Source organism: Podarcis tiliguerta, assembly GCF_965153285.1.
Source record: "Podarcis tiliguerta genome assembly, chromosome: 5".
NCBI classification, from domain to species: domain Eukaryota; kingdom Metazoa; phylum Chordata; class Lepidosauria; order Squamata; family Lacertidae; genus Podarcis; species Podarcis tiliguerta.
This window is the reverse complement of record NC_139538.1, coordinates 59,771,892-59,791,576: the sequence shown is the minus strand read 5'-3', so window position 1 is coordinate 59,791,576 and position 19,685 is coordinate 59,771,892. Positions and strand designations below refer to the sequence as shown.

The 19,685-nt window shown below is 42.7% G+C and overlaps 1 protein-coding gene across 8 annotated transcripts in view; it reads right to left on the bottom strand.

The window, feature by feature from the left end:
- INPP5A (inositol polyphosphate-5-phosphatase A) overlaps nt 1-19,685 on the bottom strand; it is a 237,897-nt gene that overhangs the window by 37,022 nt on the left and 181,190 nt on the right. For 4 of the 8 annotated variants that reach the window (XR_014512061.1, XM_083443546.1, XM_083443545.1 and 1 more), the window contains exons 10-12: nt 10,088-10,183; nt 8,882-8,941; nt 7,456-7,530 (exon numbers count right to left, since the gene is read on the bottom strand). Coding sequence is in view for 6 of the 8 variants with exons in the window: in XM_083443546.1 (XP_083299672.1) it covers nt 7,456-7,530; nt 8,882-8,941; nt 10,088-10,183 (231 nt within the window). In the remaining 2 variants the exon portion in view is untranslated. The remainder of the gene's footprint in view (nt 1-7,455; nt 7,531-8,881; nt 8,942-10,087; nt 10,184-19,685) is intronic. The other 4 variants (XR_014512062.1, XM_083443548.1, XM_083443547.1 and 1 more) reach the window with 1 other exon arrangement.

Sequence of the window (19,685 nt, the reverse complement as noted above, 5' to 3'; positions counted from 1 at the left end):
TACCTTTTCTTCTCTATATGAATTTATTAAAGTTCCATAATCAAAGGGCAATTGGAAGTGTTCCCTTTAACGAAGTCCAGCTGTTAACCAGAATATATGCTTCAGGGGAAAATCTCTTTTATGAAATGTATCAAAATATTTTGGATCTGCTAGAAAATATATATATGAATCCAGTCTTTTGTTTGGGATTGAGTCAACCAAAGTGGGAAGCTTGAAAATATATGAATGCAAGTTTATTCTAAATTCAGCCCTCCACATATAATAATATTATCTCATCCAACCAGCAACATACATGTATACTGACTGGCTCGCTAGAAATGAACTCAGCTCAGTTTTTACCAAGAAGCCAGCAAGAATTATAAATGCCTTCAAAGTAGGATGTGAAATTCAGCCCTTCTAGACCACCTTTCCAATCCTTTCTGTCTGAACTTTTCTCTCAGGTCATCCTGTGACACCACAGCAACCCCAGGGTGGGGTTCAATTCTCTTTATTTTTATGACTCCTGCATCTTCTTTGGTGCCAACAGACAATATTTTCCCAAGCAAATTTCAAAGAGTCACACTCGAAACAGAAGGGCAATCGGAACTGATAGGTGTACCACATGAATCAGGAGACAGAGGCGTAGATACAGCAAATGCTAAGAAAACTAATGACGAGAATAACGCTCAACGATCAGAAGCATACTCTTCTCTTGAATGATCGGCAAGCAGATCAAACACCATGTTCCAGATATGGTCAACAGTTAAAGCCAAAGATTAGAAAGGATTATGGGCCCATATGAGAAAGTCAGTCAAACTGTCAGACGTACTTTCAGATAGGAAATAAGGGAAATTTAATATCAGGAATAAGCCATGACTGCACTCTCTCAGGCTACTAGAGAGGGTGATGAAACTACTGGAAGGAGGAATAAAAGTCCCTTGTGCAGCGCTTCTCAGTTGGGTGTTAGGTGCTTGGGAACCACAGAGCAACGGGGCTTTGCAGGCAGTGTCAAGTGGTGGTGCCTGCAAAGCTCCTTTTGACGAAGGTCTGTCTTTAACTGCCTGGCGCTCAATGCCAAATGTAGGACAGGTGGGTATGGCTTGCTCAAAACTTGGCCTACCGTTCTAAATGGGGAAGCCTGACAAGGCAGATTACGCTTACAAACTGGAGGTTCCTCACCCCTGTTGTAAATCCACGCCCTGTGTTCTAAATGAATGTCAGTTGCAGAATGCACTGTACTTCATTTGCTTATTTTTCCTGGGCTAAAGATGTGAATCATGTCATGCCCAGTGAAATACCACTTCGGTTCTGCTTTGTAATTGTTCCAAGATTCTAACATATCTTTGGTTACACCCTGGTTGAATTTCAGCAGGACTTTGGAATGCATTTTGCACATGTGGGCATGTCCAATTTCACTAAAACGCTGCACAATTGCCCTAATGCGCAGTTCCACAGACAAAAACCATAAAAGAAAAATTGGTTTGTGTGTGTGAGTGTGTTGTGGCAGCGGTAAAGTTCATTTTAAAAACAACTTTTTTAAAAAAACAAATACAAAAGCAAGAACCATTTACTTGGCGGTTACTACAAACAGATAGAAGGAGGAGCACAAATCTCTTCTCACCTAGCTTGCAAAGCTCAATAACAGATTTGTATAGTTTGAGTTCTGTGCTGATAAGAATGATCAGACACAGTAGAACTTCAAAAACTGGGCTGGAATTGGACTTAAGGTGATGCCTTGTATGTGTGAAAGGGCTACCACAGACCACAACTGCAGAATATTTCCCCGTATCATCTCAAAGGTGTGGATACGCTTGTGGGAATCAGGCCCTGGTGCAATCTGCATTGGAGGAAATGGATGCATGCAGGTGTTACATCCTTCTGGAGACCACAAGCATCAAACTCTGCTCTTTTCCAGTTCTAGCAAACTCTCTGGAGTGCAGCCTAGATACATAACCTACTTCCTGTTTCCCATGGTGGGTGCAGTTCCCAGTCATAGCATATATAAAGCTATAATTTAGAATTAAAAGGAGCAGTTTCTAAACCTATGTATCTCAGCTGTGTTCTTTGTAGAGGGGTGTTAGAAACTCGTATACTATAACAATCCAAGGATAAATTTGCCTCAGTTTACGTCTATTTCTTCCCAGTTTCTTTTGCTTACACGAGCTATATACAAGGTAGAATTACTCTGGAGGGGCAACAAATTTCACCAGTTAGCCAGCGATTTAACTCCAAACACAGTTTTAATGCTTGTTTTCATGGGGAATTTGTATGAGGCTGCAATCCTAACCCTGCTTACTTTGGAGTAAACCCCACTGAATTAAGCAGGACTTACTTTTGCTAAGTATAGTAAAGATTGCACTGTTAAATTACTGAGGCCCTAAGTAGTTTTCTTTTTGTCTTACATTGTAAACCTATGCATGTCTATTCAGAAGTAAGTCCGACTCAGTTCAACAAGACTTATCCTTATGCAAGTTTATATAGCAGAACCTCCCAACGTGGTGCCCATGAGCACAATGGTGCCTTTGAGGTAATCCTCTGCTGCCTAAAAAGGCTCTAAGACCTCCCCACTCACTGCCACCTTGCCCAAGAGCTGTTAAGGGGGGTTACCTTTTTCTCCCACGTAAGAATTAAGCTTTGGAAAAGGGTGGCACCCACCACTGGTTTCTGAGAGAGTATTTCTTTTAAAATATTTTTTCTTCTGGAATGTGATGTTAAAAAAAGAAGAGATAATAGTGTATGGGCAATGATAAGGTAGCCTGCTGATAATGAATTATTTGTCAGTTGTTGTCTCATCTATACAAAGTCCAGTTTCTAAAGCTATGAAAGTAATTTCCAAGTTAGTGCATTAGGGCTACAGTGCTAGCAAAATGGTATCTGATTAAAAATCCAAATGGCCCCATAGGCTTAAAAGGCTGGTGAACAGCAGCACATTATTGTCATGAGAAGAAAAAAGAAAAAGAAAAATACAGGATCAGCTCTAAGGAAAATGCAGCTCTGAATAGAAATCGTACAGTATTTTTGTTGAACTAGTTATTTGCATGTATTTCAGATTTTTCACAAGCGCGCTAGCCATTTCTACACCTTTTAAAATAATTTTTCTTCTGGATTACGATGTAAAAAAAGAAGAGATAACAGTGTATGGACAATGATAAAGTAGCCTGTTGATAATAAATATTTGTCAGGTGTTGTCACATCTGCACAAATTCCACTGTTGCTGAAGAGACACCACACTGATAAAAAAAAGGTGGCTCTGAAGAAAATCAATGGATCTTGAGCTCAAGCAGTTGCTATACACATAAGAAAACATCTCTATCCAACAGCCATATTGCTGTGAAAATTCCCAAGCCTTGCGTCGGTATAGCTAAGGAAAATTTAATCTTCCCAAATACTCATCAGGGCACTCCATCCTGCAGACCTGACAGCCCCACTTATAATTAATTATACAATTTCGATGGGAATATCGACTAAACAAAGCTATAAATCATAGAAAAAGTCAATAGGCATGGACACATTCAATCATGTCCCGACCAATGATTACTACTCTTAAAATACAATAATTATTTTCAGGAGCCAGCTTGAATTAAATTTCTGTCAGGCTGGTACAAGGCTGGTGGGTGATGAAGGATGCGATGGATTTTTTGGGTTGAATTTGGCCCAGGGACATTTATCCTTTTAGATAGGTAGTTTGTTTTTAGTGATCATGGTGCTGCGTGTTTAACTAGACCATGAAGATTAGATTATCTCCAATGGCTCATTATATCATTTATCTTTTTCTTCCATTCTTGATCTGGAAGATTTCCTGCTTCCCGGTGCGTAAATGAAACAGCAACAGATTTTGAAATATAATGTTCTAAAGTGGCCTGCCTGCCTGCCTGTGTCTTTGCAAGCAAACGTGAGAAGAGACATGCATGGGAAATTAACCGAGGCTCAGAATGCTGCTGGAATGCCAAGAACTGCCATAAACAGGAATGATCATCTTTAGCACCATCCACCCCCTTTTCTTTTTTTAAAAAATGGTACTGAAATACTGCACAAATATAATTATAATCTTTCGAGTTGCTTTAAAAAATAAACTGAAACACACATATGATACATCAAAAGAGGAAAGCTGGGATTTTTTCATTGTTTATTTATGGCTGCTAGTATTTCCAGTGAGATAGCACTATGTTGAAAATTATGCGCTGAAGTATAGCTTTTACATAATGCCCATGAATTCCCCATACCTTCCATGCAGAGGGAATTATCTGTATAAGCAGACGGCCAATGCCCATTACTTTTTATATACTCATATATTTAGCAGGGACTATAAACTCAAGGTCTACGAGTCCCTCGGCACTCACAGTCCACTGTCCTAGAACTGTGCCCTTATGCATCTCCTCACCCATAATGGGGAGATCACACTAGCAGGTTCCTCATCTCCAGATACGACTGTCGACTTCTAAATAGGTAGAATGTTAAGAGCTCCATGGCAGGGGGCACTTCAGAGGCTAGTATGTTGCTTCAGCTCTCTGCTTGCCTATCATCCTTCAGTGACAGATGTGCACATGCCTGAACAGGTAGGGTAAAAGGCCAAAGGTGTAACACACTGGAGGTGAAAGTACATTTAAAAGACTGGGCATTTCCTCCAGGCCGTATCTTGCTATTTCTATCATTTCCTGCACATCAAGGGTGACAAGCCTGTGGCCCTCAGATGTTGCTCGACTGCAGTTCCTATCACCCCTGTCGATTGGCCAAGCTGGCTGGGGTGATGGGAGATGAAGTCAAACATCTCAAGGATCATCTGCATCGTCCTGAAATAAACCATCAAGTGTGCAGTGGTGAGGAATGGGATTCAATACGCCCCAAAATAATAAACAGCTCATGTAGCCAGGCTTTTCAAAAATGGATTGGGGGAGGAAACTGGACTAGCAAAGAAGTTTCCCTTCAGAGATATATGGTACCCACAGCATACACTGGTCTTCCCCAGCCTGATGCCCTTTGGTCTACAGCTCCCATCAGGTCCAGCTGGTCAGGGATGATGGGAACTGTAGTTCAAAACCGATGATGAAAGCTGACATATGCCATCACATGGAATACACATCCATTGCACAACATATATGCATCCTGTACGGTATTCTAAAGAAGCTCAGGTCAATTCCAGCTGGAGCAATTTCAGAGGAGCAATGCAAGGAGCTACTGCACTATTTCTAGATATATAAAGTGTTGATGGGGCTCAATCTGCTTCGAAGAACCACCTTCTGATTTGGGAACCCCTCCCCCCAATTGCTGTGTAGTTACCCCAGTGAATCTGCACTTTCACTACCTTCAAAACCAATGCTGGACTGAACCACAGCACCAACAAAGCCCAGTATATAGCTCCAAAATGTGTACAATAGTCATTCATGCTTGAAGACTGAAGGAGCCCTGATTCAATCAGTGTAAGAACAAGATAGGAATGGGATATGTATTAATATATGCAAAGATAAAACAGAAATCCTTTGGTATGATATTACTGTACAGTCGTACCTTGGAAAGCGAACACCTTGGCTCCCAAACGATCGAAACCCAGAAGTGCATGTTCCGGTTTTCGAATTATTTTCAGAAGCTGGATGTCCGGCGTGGCTTCCGATTGGCTGCAGGATGCTCCTGCAACCAATCGGAAGCTACGCTTCAATTTTTGAACAGTTCTGGGAGTCAAATGGACTCCCAGAACACATTCTGTTTGAAAACCAAGGTACCACTGTATAAAGAAATGGGAATTGACAAGGAGGATTGCATTCCTACGTGGTAAAAGGTATCCCTGTCTTCATATTGATAAAAAAATGAAATAAATGAACATCCCTAGCAGTCCTTGATATTCCAAGAAATTAGTTTGTGCAGTAGATCTCCTTATTAGTCAGATTTATTGCTGCAAACATCAATACTATTGAGGTTTGTGGCTTACAATAAGCATTGTTAATTTACACCCGCCGGTGTTGGGGGCCACAAACGCAACAAGAAAGATCTGCAAATGTGAAAAACCTTTTCAAGGTGTCACTGTTCTTTGATTCTCCTATGGTTTCTGATAATAATAGGTTTTCCCCCCAAGTAGGAACAGGCTATGATTCTGTTACACTAATGAAAACATTCTGCTTCATGCTACCTTTAACACAATGTCAAATGAGAGACGAAATGAAGATAGTAAACATATATGAAGCTTGATGAGCCTGTGTGTTTGTGTGTAGAACAGAATTAAATATTTTTAACCATTTGTTGCATCATGAATTTTCCTTCAAAATGGCCAATATATATTTGAGTCCTAGTACTTACTCTCAAAGGAATTCAGAGCTTTAACCTTGAGCACAATCAAGCTAAATCTGCAGCCCCATACCCACTGAACAGGGAGTTAAGTCCTACTGAACTCAATGGGACTTATTTCCTAAACCCTAAACTATGATTAATTTTCAACTGTGGTTTGTTGCCACAGCTTCATAAACCATGGTTGAAGATGGTCTCATTTCAACAAACCACAGTGAAAACTAACCAGAGTTTGTTGGGTTGGGATTATGATTGACTGAAAAGGGAAGAAAAAGCTTCCATGCTCCCCCACATAGCTATGCCAGAGGAAGGCGTGTGAGATACTGAGGTTGCCCTTTGTGGTGCTAGCCTAGGATTCAGTAACACATTCAAACTATCTCCGAGAATGAATGTACAGCAAGAACAGCCAGGGAGCTGCCTTCCTAACACTGGCAAGGCTACTGCTTACTTCAGTGTTTCTCAAATTTGGGTCCCCAGCTGTGGTTGGACTACAACTCCCATTATCCCTAGCTAGCAGGACCAGGGGTCAGGGGTGATGGGAGTTGTAGTCCAGCTGGAGACTTAAAGTTTGGGAAACAGTGGCTTACCTGGACAGTGGGTGGGCAAGGGTGGCAGTGAGGTGGGGGTTGCACGAGTGCCTCTGCAGCACCCCCCCCCCTCACCACATCAGCTGTTCCTGGAACAAGTAACCTATGTACAAAATTTGTCAAATCTAAAAAGAAAAGGTGCTTAAAATTTGGCAACTGTTGCTTTGAAATACTCAGCGGCAACCTGAAAAAAGATCCAGCATTTTAGGGGAGAAAAGCTTAGAACCTTAGGAACACAAACTCTACAAACATGACAAGGTAAGTTGTGATTTGTTGCTTGTACCTGAGTTTAAAACATAAGGAAACCCATAATTCGGTTTTTAAAAAAGTAATCAGAACTCAAGTTTCCCATGTGAACTTGGGAAAGTGTGGTGGTTTTGCTCATGTAATTTTACTCATTTGAAACTGTTTAGCTTGCTTGTCTTTGAAATGAATTTTAAAAGGTGAGCTTATTTCCTAGAAATGTGAAAATAAAAAACCAACAAATAAAATAAACTCATGTCAGAGACATTAATGTTTTCCATGCTATGCATAATCATATTCCTTGGAGCATCCAGGGTTCAAGAGCAGAGCGTTACATTTATAAAATGCAATTGTACAGCTGGAAACTCACCGCAGTGCCATTGTTATCTCTAAAAACATCTTGATTAAAATAGTCAAAGAGTTTCTTTTCTAATTGTAGCATAACCTGGAAAAGAAGAAGGAAGAGAGCTTGTAAAGTATTTTTAAAATCATAGTTTCACATGGGCATTAACAAGGGCATGCTCCCAAACTGTGTTTCTCAATCCATGTTTTCTTCACCATTAAATCAAGACTCCTTCTGACTTTTTGAAGCAAAACAAACAAACAACAACAACCTCCCCCCCCCCGCACCAAAGCAAACATACAAAGCCTTAAGAACAATGTAGTTCAGAAACTAGGACTAATCCAGAATGTGGCAGCTACACTGGTGACTGGGAGCAGCCACTGGGACCATAAAACACTGGTCCTAAAGGATCTTCACTGGCTACCAGTACATTTCTGAGCACAATTCAAAGTATTGGTGCTGACCTTTAAACGGCCTCAGCCCAGTATACCTGCCGGAGTGTCTCCACCCCCATTGCTCAGCCCGAACACTGAGGTCCAGCACCAAGGGCCTTCTGGTGGTTCCCTCACTGCAAGACACGAAGTTACAGGGAACCAGGCAGAGGGCCTTCTCGGTAGTGGTGCCCTCCCTGTAGAACACCTTCCCTTCAGATGTCAAGGAGATAAAGACATCAGAAGGCAGCCCTGTATCAGGAAGTTTTTTAATGTTTGGCAATTTACTATGTTTTTATATGTTCTGTAAGCCTCCTAGAATGGCTGGGGAAACCTAGCCAGATGGGTGGAGTATAATTAATAAAATTATTGCTATTATTTCTTAGTAAGGGGAGGGTCAACATAATTTTAGGATACATAGGGCCCTTCTCACATTATGCTTCCCCTCCCCACCCAAAACCCAGCACTCTAGGAGGTGTTATGCAAATATCAACTTCCCTCCATAAACCTGCTAGTCAGAAATTGGATGCAGGAAGCCGATATTCTTGGGACATCCCTAGGAGAAGGATTACAAATATTTCCATACATGCCAGTATACTTGCACTGGGAGAAATGAATGTGAGAAGTAGTTCTTAGATGGGTGCTGGTTGGTTGGTTGGTTGGTTGGTTGGTTAGTTAGTTAGATATTAATTACAAGTTCTATACCAGCCACCAACCAAGTTTGGACAGCTTACTATATATATATATATATATATATATATATATATATATATATATGAATGTGTGTGTGTGTGTGTGTGTATACACACACACACACACACACACACACACACGTCAAAGATCACAAGTGGGTTTCCCCCACGCTGATGGAAGGCTCTTTGATCTACTGGGGGCTACAGGTATTTGTTAAGTGAGCTGATTCCCCCTCCCCCCTGTGGCCTCCACCCAATGCCTGCTCTCATGTGCCCCCCCCAATGTGGTGGAGCTGCGGGGTAGGGGTGGGGTGCCCCCATTCCACTTACAGAAGCCTCCACTGGATCAAAAAGCCTTCCTTCAGGGTGAGGGACACCATTGGATACTACCTAAAATCAACCAACAACACCAAAAATCAGCAGAAGGTCAACTTAAACGCCAGCACAAGAAGCATAAATCAATATAAAAACCAGCAAGTGGGGTGGGGTGGGGGGTGGAGACAGTACAGGCGTCCCTTGCTTACGTGGGGGTTACGTTTCAGGCCCCTGCACGCATCACTGAAACTGCATAAAGTTGGGAGCATGCCACTTTAATAGGGAGTGTGTGCAGGGAGGAGAAAGAGAGAAAGAGAGACTTGTGTGCCACCAGGGCTGCTGCCTGGAAGCTACTCAGGGCTGCTGACCAGCCTGTCCCAAGCCTTCCCTCGCTCAGGGCAACTGCCCTCCCACTGCAGTGAAAGAGAGGCTGAGAGTGACTTCCAGGCCCTGAGTGAGGGAAGGCGCAGTGTTTCAATCAATTTGTTTATCTCACGACGTCCCACGTAAAAGCGGCCGCGTACAAGCAGAACGTCTATAAGTGGGTGGGATGCCGGTACTATAAATCTAAAACTGCCCCACTATTACTATGATTACATTTATCTTCCACATTTTCCTCCCAGGAACTCAAGGTGGTGTACATGGTTCTTCTTCCGCCTTCCAATTTCCCCTCACAACAACTCTGTGAGGTAGGTTTGGCTAAGAGTCAGAGACTGGCCAAATGACACCCAGAGGGCTTCATGGCTGAGTGGGCCTTTGAATCCCAGAATCTCAGGATTCAATACTCTAATCCAGTGGTTCCCAAAGTGGGCAGAAGTTCCATTGCGCAAGCAGGTCAGTTGTGTGAACAGAATAGCGGCACTGGATACATATTCGCCTTAGAAGTACAGAAGTCGTGTGCTCTGTCGCAGAAAATTGTCAAGTGATGTTTTAAAGTAAGGAATCTTGACTCCTTGGGTTTTATTGGGATTCAACAAATATCAATAATTCAAGGCTGGGAACCCAGACTATTGAGGGAAGCCCAGTCACTGAATAATGTGGCTCCTCTATTGCCCAGAATTCAAAATTAGACAAACGTTTTTGTAACTAAATGGGCTTGTTTATTCCACTGAAGTCAGCAAGTGTTTTTTGTTCCTTGGAATCTAGTATGTAGACTGGGTGGGGGGTGTTCAGTTACATCTGTGCTCTCTTCAATGTCAAGGACTGCATTTTGTTACCTACCTTTCGGTCATTATCTGATTCACGGAATATAAGCTTGACTACTTCATTAGTGTCGGCAGCCCGGACAGTCTGCATTGTAGCCTTTGCACAAAGTGTCTGTTAAAGGGAAGCATACACAAAGAGAGAGAGAGAAAAGAAACAAAGATTTGTTTGTTAAAAACATTTTTAATACGACACGACACAGAAGAATTCCACCTCCTTTGCAAAATATTAGTTGAAGCTACAGAGTAACAGGCAACTTTAATCTGAGTAGGTCCATTTATTGCAATGTGTCTGTTCTGAATATGACTACTGTTGGCTCCCTCCAGAGTCCCAATTTCAACTCAGTAAAAAAAAAAGGGGAAAAAAAAGGAGTAACCTTCTTTACTGCTCCTTTGCTCCCACAAAAAAATCAGATGACGATTTGTAAAATTCAAGACGACAATATATAGTTTGGATAACACAGTTTCTGCATACAACCCCACAGACTTTTATTTTTCTCCTTAGGAGAACTTCATAATCTTTTATACTAGCATATTTATTCCCCACCTATGTGAGAAAATCCTTTGCTTTGATTCTGAAAAGGCAGTTTGGAAGGACAACCAGATTCATAGGATAGAAAGTATCAAAATGGGAAGCTGGACTGCTCTCCTAAAGAAGGATGGATGTGTTTCAGGGAAGGGTACAATTCCTGCAAATGCCCACAAAGGAAAATGCATGCATCCCTGTTTAGGATGTTACATTTTGAGTGCAGAAAGCACCTTCTGCCCAGTGCTTCTATGTTAACAGCAGAAGCTGCCCTCAGATGCCACTTGGCTTTTGAGTTGGGAGTTCCTTAAGTGTCTTTAAAACTTGAGGAGGCTCAGGGTGACATGAGTTGAGAATCACTGTCCTGATAATAAGTGCTCTGGGTATCCCCTGACCCACAACCATCCTAAGAGGAACAGGGGAACTTGCCTTCTACCAGGTCCAACTAATTGTCTATAAATTGTCTTCTCCAGGGTCCTTCCTTTCACCTGACAATTTTATCTGGAGATGGTAGAAACTGAACCTTCATGAAAACATATGTGCTCTACCACTGAGACATGATTTCCCCGCAAACCGATATAGAAAACCCTGGGTTTTTTTTATTATTATGGTGACTAGCCCTACTGATGTCTTTGGAATCCAAGAAAGGGAAGGAAGCAGCAACAGATCTGCCTCTTTTTACTCTTTTATCACAACAAACTCCATGAATTTGGGATCTTAAAAACAAAAACCATTTCAGCTTTCCAAGTGCAGTATAAAAGAAATACACTTTCTTTTTTTTCTTGGCGGTATGAATTTGAAAGCTAACTCTCTTTTTCCTTTGGCTCCACATAGGTACAACAAAGCAATCTGCAGGAACTTCTAGTCGCTTTCAGATTCTGAGTTCTTCCACCTAGAAACTATTGTGCTGTTACACTGGAGTAACCAATAGGAACCTGCACAGGCTAGATTTTAAAAGAGTCATGTCTTGGAAGAACGATGTCCTGCCTAGGTCCGACGTTTGAAAACAAGCTCCAAAGGTTTCTCAGTTAATGAGACTGTGTTATGGGGAACATAGGCAGAGAAGGGAAAGGTAAGCTAGGGAACACCAAGCCAATGGAGGCAGCCATTGCTTTTTATTTTGTCCTCTTTAACCCCCAGCTAATCACTTTTTCCACACATCCTCACAATTTGCCTCATACCCCATTTTGTCTCTTTTGACAAGTAATTAACATTTTGCCATCTGTGTCTGTATGCAGTTACCAGTGAGGTAATCCCCCGCCAAGCCATTCCCAAAAGTGAGCCGCCGCCCCCCCCCCACTCCCCACTTCTGATGCCGACCATTGAAATTCAAAGCACAAATTAGCTAATCAGGTCAAGCTCCCCCCAAAAAATAGCTCTTTGGACTCATGTGTCACAAATCAGTCTGGTCGCCTTTAAACAGCACACCAGATTAGAACAAGCACCCGAACAAACCAAAGCGGAAAACCCGCTGCTCTCCAAAGCTGGTTTTCTAAAGCCCTAACAAATCGCTCCATCTTTCACTCATTTAAACCTTCCAAATGAGGGTCAATGTGGTCCCCGAGCATCCAAATGCTAATGCGCTTAAGTGCATTTAAGCAGCTTTCCGTAGTGAATGGGCCGAAGAAGGGCTCCCAGAGACAAGGCAGAGTTACTGTCACTGCCGAAAAGTCATTGTAGCCACCCCCAGAGTGGTCGCAATTCAAGAAATTCATGATTTCTGTCTCTTAAAGGCATCTGCTTGGGAACATTCCCCCCCTCCCCACCCCCTGCCCCCAGGAACTGCTTTATATTTCGCAACTTCAGCCTTGCTCCAAAAGAATAATGGTGGTGGCGGCGATAATGATGATGATGATATAAAAATGTGGGACTCCTGAGGACCAATGTGAGAAAGAGCTCATGTTGCTTTCAAAAAGTTACCTTATTCACAAACAAGTGATTAGGCAAAGGTTCATTTCTTATACAATCTGGAGAATTCCTCCCCCCCCCCACTCCCCACTCCTTTCGCTTTCTACAAAGTCGTAGTCACCCAAGCAGAAAACTATCGGAAACGTGGTGGGGTTTTTTTAAAGGCAAGCCTGCTTCCTTATGAAGGGTTTTTTTTGTTGTTGTTGGTATTTAAAAAGAAGGGGGGAAAGTAAAACGCTACGAAAATACACTGCTCTTTTCAGTCTTCTACAGTCTCTTGAAGGGTACTTTTTTGGGGGAAAGAAGTGAGACAAAGAAATCAGAATAAAATACCAGGGCTTTCTCGTTTAATTGCAGACGATTGCTTTTTCCTATAGAAAATTGCCATTTCTGCCTTCCAGAGGGACAGCAGTGGGGATAAAGAGTCCATGTCTGAGCTTTATACGGCATGGGAAAAGTAAGGAAAGGTGCCATAGAATAGAGAAGTCCAATCTTCATGGAAAAAGTTTGCATTGTTATAGAACACAGCAATAAACAGATTTGCTGTGATAGCATACCTTTTCTTTGATAGGAATGTGAATTTGAATTGTTCTCATGCTGAAAAGTTTAGAACTACTTTTTTTTTTTGGTCCTAATCATAATGGGTACGGTTCCAATTTGAAGCCAACAGCAAAAATCTTCAGCTAATGTCTGGGCATGTCCAAACAACCTGGCAGGTCTGGATGACGCCATCATATCCTGCACTGAAATATTAACAATGGATCTGCAGACTAGGCTCTGAACCGGGAGAGGGAGATCATCTAAAGAGGGGCACAAGCCCAAGAACATCTAAAAATTTCAAAATGCATGGAAGTCCCATGGCGTTGGTGATGTGTGGTAGTGTCTGAACTGGACTGCTGTATATTGCATTCACTACTTGGTAGTGTCTTCCATTTGCATCTCTGGGATTTGTTTCCACTTGGGCAGTATAGAAATGAATAATAATAATAATAATAATAATAATAATGCCACTTTAAATCACAGTTAAAAAGCAACTACACAACATGATGGGGAACAGGGTAAAAAAGCAAGATTGCTTCACATCACTTTGATTTCTACTGTGCTGTTGGAAGCGAAGTCATGGTTTGGCTTAAGGCTCTTACGTAACAAACCTTGGTCACAGCTTGTGGTTTGTTTGAAGAAAGACAAAGCATGAGCCCAGCTTTGGGCTTCATCAGTGCCTGAGAAAGAGAGAGGGACTACCGGGAGCCCATGTAAGCCACTCTGAGATGTCAAAGGGAGAATGAGGTTTATTTATTTATATAGCCCTATTAACGTGTGTGGTGTTTTACTGAGTACCAGAGGGCAGCCCTCTACACAGATGAAACAAACCATGATCTCTGGCTTAGTGTTACATCCAAACATAGACTGTAGTTTGTTTTGCTCTGTAAATTGTTCTTCACTTACTGATCATAATGCTAAGCCAGAGATCATGTTTCTTCCTCTCTCTACGCTAGCAAGGAGCAGATGGACACATTCATGGTAAACCATTAGCTATTTATTTGTCTGTTAACAGTACTTTTAGATTGCCTTTCATCTATAATTCCAGACTTGGGTTAACTATGGTTTACCATTATGAGTGAACTGGGCTGGTATATAATTCAACAAAGGGAGACAATTTAGGAAAGGGAAAGAAGGATTAAGAATATGCTTTATTTTACTTCGGTAGTTATAATATGCTTCAGAGAGTTGTGCCAAAGAGTGTAATAATCAAATATTGCACTGACTCTTTCTGTTGGCACTAAATAAATAAATACAGTTTTCAAACAGGTCATTTCATTTTGTGTCTCTAAATAAACCTTATTTACTTACGATATATATAGATGATATTAGTATTTTTACTTGATCAGGGGATATCCAACAAAGTCATACTCAGAATATACCCATAAAAATCAGCGGACTTGTTACTTAACTTTACTTATTTCAGTCTACTGTGTGCATTACTTCTGTGAATAATATCCAACGGGCAATTTGTGTGACAAGGCTTCTGGTTTCTCCTCTCCTGTTTGCCCCCCAAATCTGCTGTGGAGGTACCCCAACCCCTGCAAAACAGATTTTGGGAGTGTGGAGGAGGAAAGAGAAGCCTCACGGCATGAGCAGATGCCTGGTTGCACTACGTTATTTCTCGCTATATAACTGCAGTTCTATTTAAAATATAATTGCAGTTTCCATACTTATAGCATTGCCATCTTTGGTATTTTGTTCCACCAGGAATACATCCTAGCTTGCCCACATTTTTCATGCATGATATTTAAATTTACCTACAAAAAAATAAAGTTGAAAAGGGAAAATGTTTTTTAATTGTCTGAACCAGGGGTCAGCAAACCTTTCCAGCAGGGTCCCTCAGACCTTGTGTGGGGCTGGACTATATTTTGAAAAAAAATATGAATGAAATCCTATGCCCTACAAATAACCCAGAGATGCATTTTAAATAAAAGGATACATTCTACTCATGTAAAAACACGTTGATTCACGGACCACCGGCGGGCTGGATTTAGAAGGCAATTGGGCCGGATCCAGCCCCCGGGCTTTGAACTAAAGATGGGTTCTAAAGCATTAGAAAGTTTACTGGGTGTTAATACTGCAGTACTACTTACAACTATTACAGTTAGGAACAACTGGGGTACCTGAAGTTTAAGAATCCTATTGGTCAAGACTGGCAAACAACACAAAAAACCAGGATGTCTGTGTCTGGATATATTAAAGTGGCATTTCCCCTGGTAGATTGCTCTTCTCTCTCTCCATGTTCTTTAGCCCATGTATTGCATGTATTGGTTCATGTATTGCAAATCTCACAGCTAATGAAAGCATTTCTGCCTTTCTAGCCAATGACCTGTGAGATGTTCAGAATTAGGCATGCACATTCACACCTCTCTTTTTATTTTAAATAAATCTTTCTGTAAAATCAATTTAAAGACATTTAAAAAACCCCAAAGGTGCACTCCTTTGTTGTCTCCCGGGACGGACGGATGCCAACCAACCAACATGCATGTTCTAGCACTGCTATGGAAGCATTTATTTAAGAAAGCAGCCGGGGAACTTGGTGAGTATGTGGTGGCGGCAAGGCATTGAGAGCACAGAGCGGTCTATGCCATGGGGTCTAACTCATGCCCTCTAAACCAGCCTTCTGTCCTCATGTGTGGTGGATGACACTGTCCCATCACCAGTGCTGAAGTAAGATACATCTACCTGTAGGTGGAATGCCAAGCGGCCAGAGGATGGGGACCTCGTCCTTCACCTCAGGCAGAAAGATGCTTTGTGGTTAGGAAAGGAGTACAGTGGTACCTCGGGTTACAGACGCTTCAGGTTACAGACTCCGCTAACCCAGAAATAGTATCTCGGGTTAAGAACTTTGCTTCAGGATGAGAACAGAAATTGTGCTCTGGGGGCGCGGCGGCAGCGGGAGGCCCCATTAGCTAAAGTGGTACCTCAGGTTAAGAACAGTTTCAGGTTAAGAACAGACCTCCAGAACGAATTAAGTTCTTAACCCGAGGTACCACTGTATTTTGATATTAAAGCTGTCAATTTTTTTGCATTTTTGATGATTATACAATGTACCCTCCTGCCCTCAGAGTTATCCCAGGGCAATTATCACCCATCCCCAACATTATGCAAAAAACAGACTACAATTTAGTAGGTTCCTGTATATCTTCTGAAAGATCCCGCGGCCCCTGTTTTGTAGGATCAACCAGATAGGTGCAAAAAGCAAGGGATAAATGCAGAGGGCAGAAACTCTGTGCGCAGGAGTATAGGGTTTAGTAAAATACACAACTTTTCACAGTTTGATAGTGACAATGTGCCTTTCTCCCTCATCATTTGAGAGAGGTACAATGCACCTTTCACTGATGGAAGGAGGAAAGGGGAGGAAGTAGACACAAAATGTTGACAACTGCTAGCTGGAGACCGAATAGGCTAAAACAGCTTTAGAGAAATCGCCCCCAGCAGGTTGCAGAGTGTTCCCTGCACCATGTTTTAACAATAACAGCTAGTGAAGTGCTATTCTTTCCTCTATATTTTTGAGAGATGCTAAATGTGTTTGCCACTTGATCAGACTCCAAGAAGCCACAAATCTCAGGGCACCCCCCCCCCAACATTCAGTGGTGACAGAAATGCTCTGTTCCACTGCAGGAACACATTTTGTGTGCTCCTCTGTTCGAAGTCATACATGCTATTTTAACTCATCTGCTTCCTTCATTCTCTCCAGGCCAGGAGGACAAATTGCCCACAGTGGCTCCCTTTCAGAAGCAGCGCAGCGCGCAAAGAATCGTGACTGAGCAGAAACACAAGGAACAGGCACATAAAAATTCATCACTTTGGCCTCTTGACCTCTTACCACTGGGCTTGGCACACCATGTCTCAAAAAGTAGCACCAGGGGAGAACTAAGCAGGCCGGCTGAGTGAAATTACTGACAAAAATATATCTTGGACACAGGAAAAGCCCACCAGATGCTTCATTGTCTTTGCGGAGAAGTGGTACTAGGAGGGGGGGTTTTCTCTGCCACATGGCATATTGGGTGGAATAAGTAGTGTCATTGTTTCAGAAGCAGCTCTGTCACTTTACTGACTGCAGTACAAAGAGGTGTAAAGCAAGATTTAATCCTGACTTTTTAGCTAGCAGATTAAAACCAATCGTGCCAGATGTCCACAAGACTGTTTAACATACAGAAAGCTTCCACCCACCCACCCCACCCCACCCTGCAAGGAGCAAAGGGGTCTAATGCCATCTTCTTTATTTCACTTACTTTCACTGAAGAAGAAAGCATGCTGTAATGGGCTTTAAGATGGGCTTTAAATTTTTCCTTCTCCTTCAAAGCACCGGACCATCAAAAGCAACCACGCAGACAAAAACAATATATATATATATATGGTCAAAGTTAAGGCAGGCAAACGAAGTTAATCAATGATGCATATTAAGGCAGAATTGAGGCAGGCTGCATGCCAAAAGAGCATTAGGGGAAACTAGTGCTGGAGCAACTTACAACCTCCTCTTCGCGGATTAAGGGCAGGTCTGTGCTTTATGTATCCTGCAGTGATAGCGTAACAGTGGAAGCACTAGAGAACCTCTCCCCCATCAAATTCCCTGGCATCAGCATCAAGCTTTGGGTTTCTTCTTAAGGTGCTTGCCTGTCTGTCTATGAGGGTGTGCATGTGCATTTGCATGTATTTACAAGATTGACTCATGCAAATTCCACTTGACCTCAAGAGGACAGCAGTAGACCCTACCTGGATAAGCAACAAACTGGCAAACTTTGGTGCAACACTCCCTTTGCTTCCTTTGGAGCTTTGCTGTGCTCCTTTCCTCTGCTCCCCCCTCTAAACCCAGCTAGAAAGCAACAGCAGATGCATCATTAGTATCAATGACAGAGGAATGGAAGCGATAGCAGCAAAGGGGAAAACACTGAAGGCAGGGAAAGATGGCTGCCTGATTTACAGTTTGGCTGCTTGGGTATGGTGGTGGCTGACGGCAAGGATCACAGGGCCTGCAACACGTCTTTGTACACTACAACCCAGAGACTCTGGGGAGCACAGGAAGGGCTGATTTAAACAAGGAAACTCAGATTCCAAGGATTAAAGTGTTAGGAGAAGCCTCAAAGGCCATCTAGTTCAACCTCTTGTTGATGCAGAAAATCTACTGCTATGGTGTCCCTAATAGGTACCTATCCAGCCTCTGCTTAAAAATCCCTAACAAAGAACAGCCCATTGGCTTTTGAGTCAGTTTGTGTTACTACCAGGGAGCTTCTATCAACATCCTGAAGTTTGGTTAAAAGCCCTGTTCTTGTGCAGGCGCCGGCCATTTTGCACAGGGGTTCCATTCCTGGCCCCCGTGATCAGCGGGAGAATGCATAAGCCCACTGTCCTGCTCCTTTCTGGGTCCAAAAGAACCCAAGGGTCAGCGGTCACATGTCAATTACACACATGCAAAATGGCCGCCGCCTGTAGTTTAAGAACATAAGAACCACCGGCCGGATCAGGCCAAGGGCCCATCAAATCTAACTTCCTGTTCTCACAGCGGCCTGTGGGAAACCCGCAAGCAAGAACAGAGTGCCAGAGCACTCTCCCCTCCGGTGGTTTCCAGCAACTGGTACTCAGAATGATACTTCCACTGACCATGGAGGGAGAGCATAGCCTTAATCCTGGCTAGTAGCTGTTGACAGCCACAACCTCCATGTATTTTGAAGTCATCTGTGTTAGCGGCCATCACTGCCTGCTGCGGAAGCAAGTTTCATAGTTAATGCAGGAATCTCAACTGAAGCATCCATCACAAATGGCCACCCGACCTCTGCTTATAAACCTCCAAGGAAGGAGAGTCCATAACCTCCTGAGGGAGACCGTTCCACTGTCAAACAGCTCTTACTGTCAGGAAGTTTTTCTGTATGTTTAGTTCGAATCTCCTTTCTTGTAACTTGAAGCCCTTGGTTCTCCTCCAGAGCAGGAGAAAACCAGCTTGCTCCCTCTTCCATGTGACAGCCCTTGAGATATTTGAAGGTGGCTATCATAGCTCATCTCAGGCTCCTCTTTTCCAGGCTAAATATATCCAGCTCTTTCAACTGTTCCCCATAAGGCTGGGCTTCCAGACCTTTTATCATCTTGGTCGCCCTTCTCTGCACACGTTCCAGCTTGTCAACATCCTTCTTAAATGGTGGTGTTCAGCTTTGGACACAGTATTCCAGGTGTGGTCTGACCATCTTTGCCATGGTCCTCTGGACATATTCCAGTTTGTCCTGGCAACCCTTCTTAGATCCATATTGCTCTCTCCGTCAGGGCAGATTTTGTCCTCCCTAGCACTGTTTCTTCAAGTTTAGCCCTTAGCTCCCTGCCCCACCTCACAGGAATGAGCTCACTTATATGGTAAAAAGTTAAAAAGTGCCATTTGAGAACTCAGTTGGCATGACTCAGTCTCCTAGGGGCTGAAATGATGGGCTGATTTTGTCCCCGGCATTCCAGTCACCTAATCTTGCTCTGATGGGAAAACCCTTGAGAAGAACCTGCCACTATGTGCATAACTATGTCTAGGTTTCATCTCTTGGTCATGCTGGAGAGTGACACAAGTACTGCTTTTAAAAACATAGATAAGGTAAGAGCACAGACATGGTAGACACATCTTCAGAATACAAATGAAGCAATAGTCCTAAACAGCAATAAC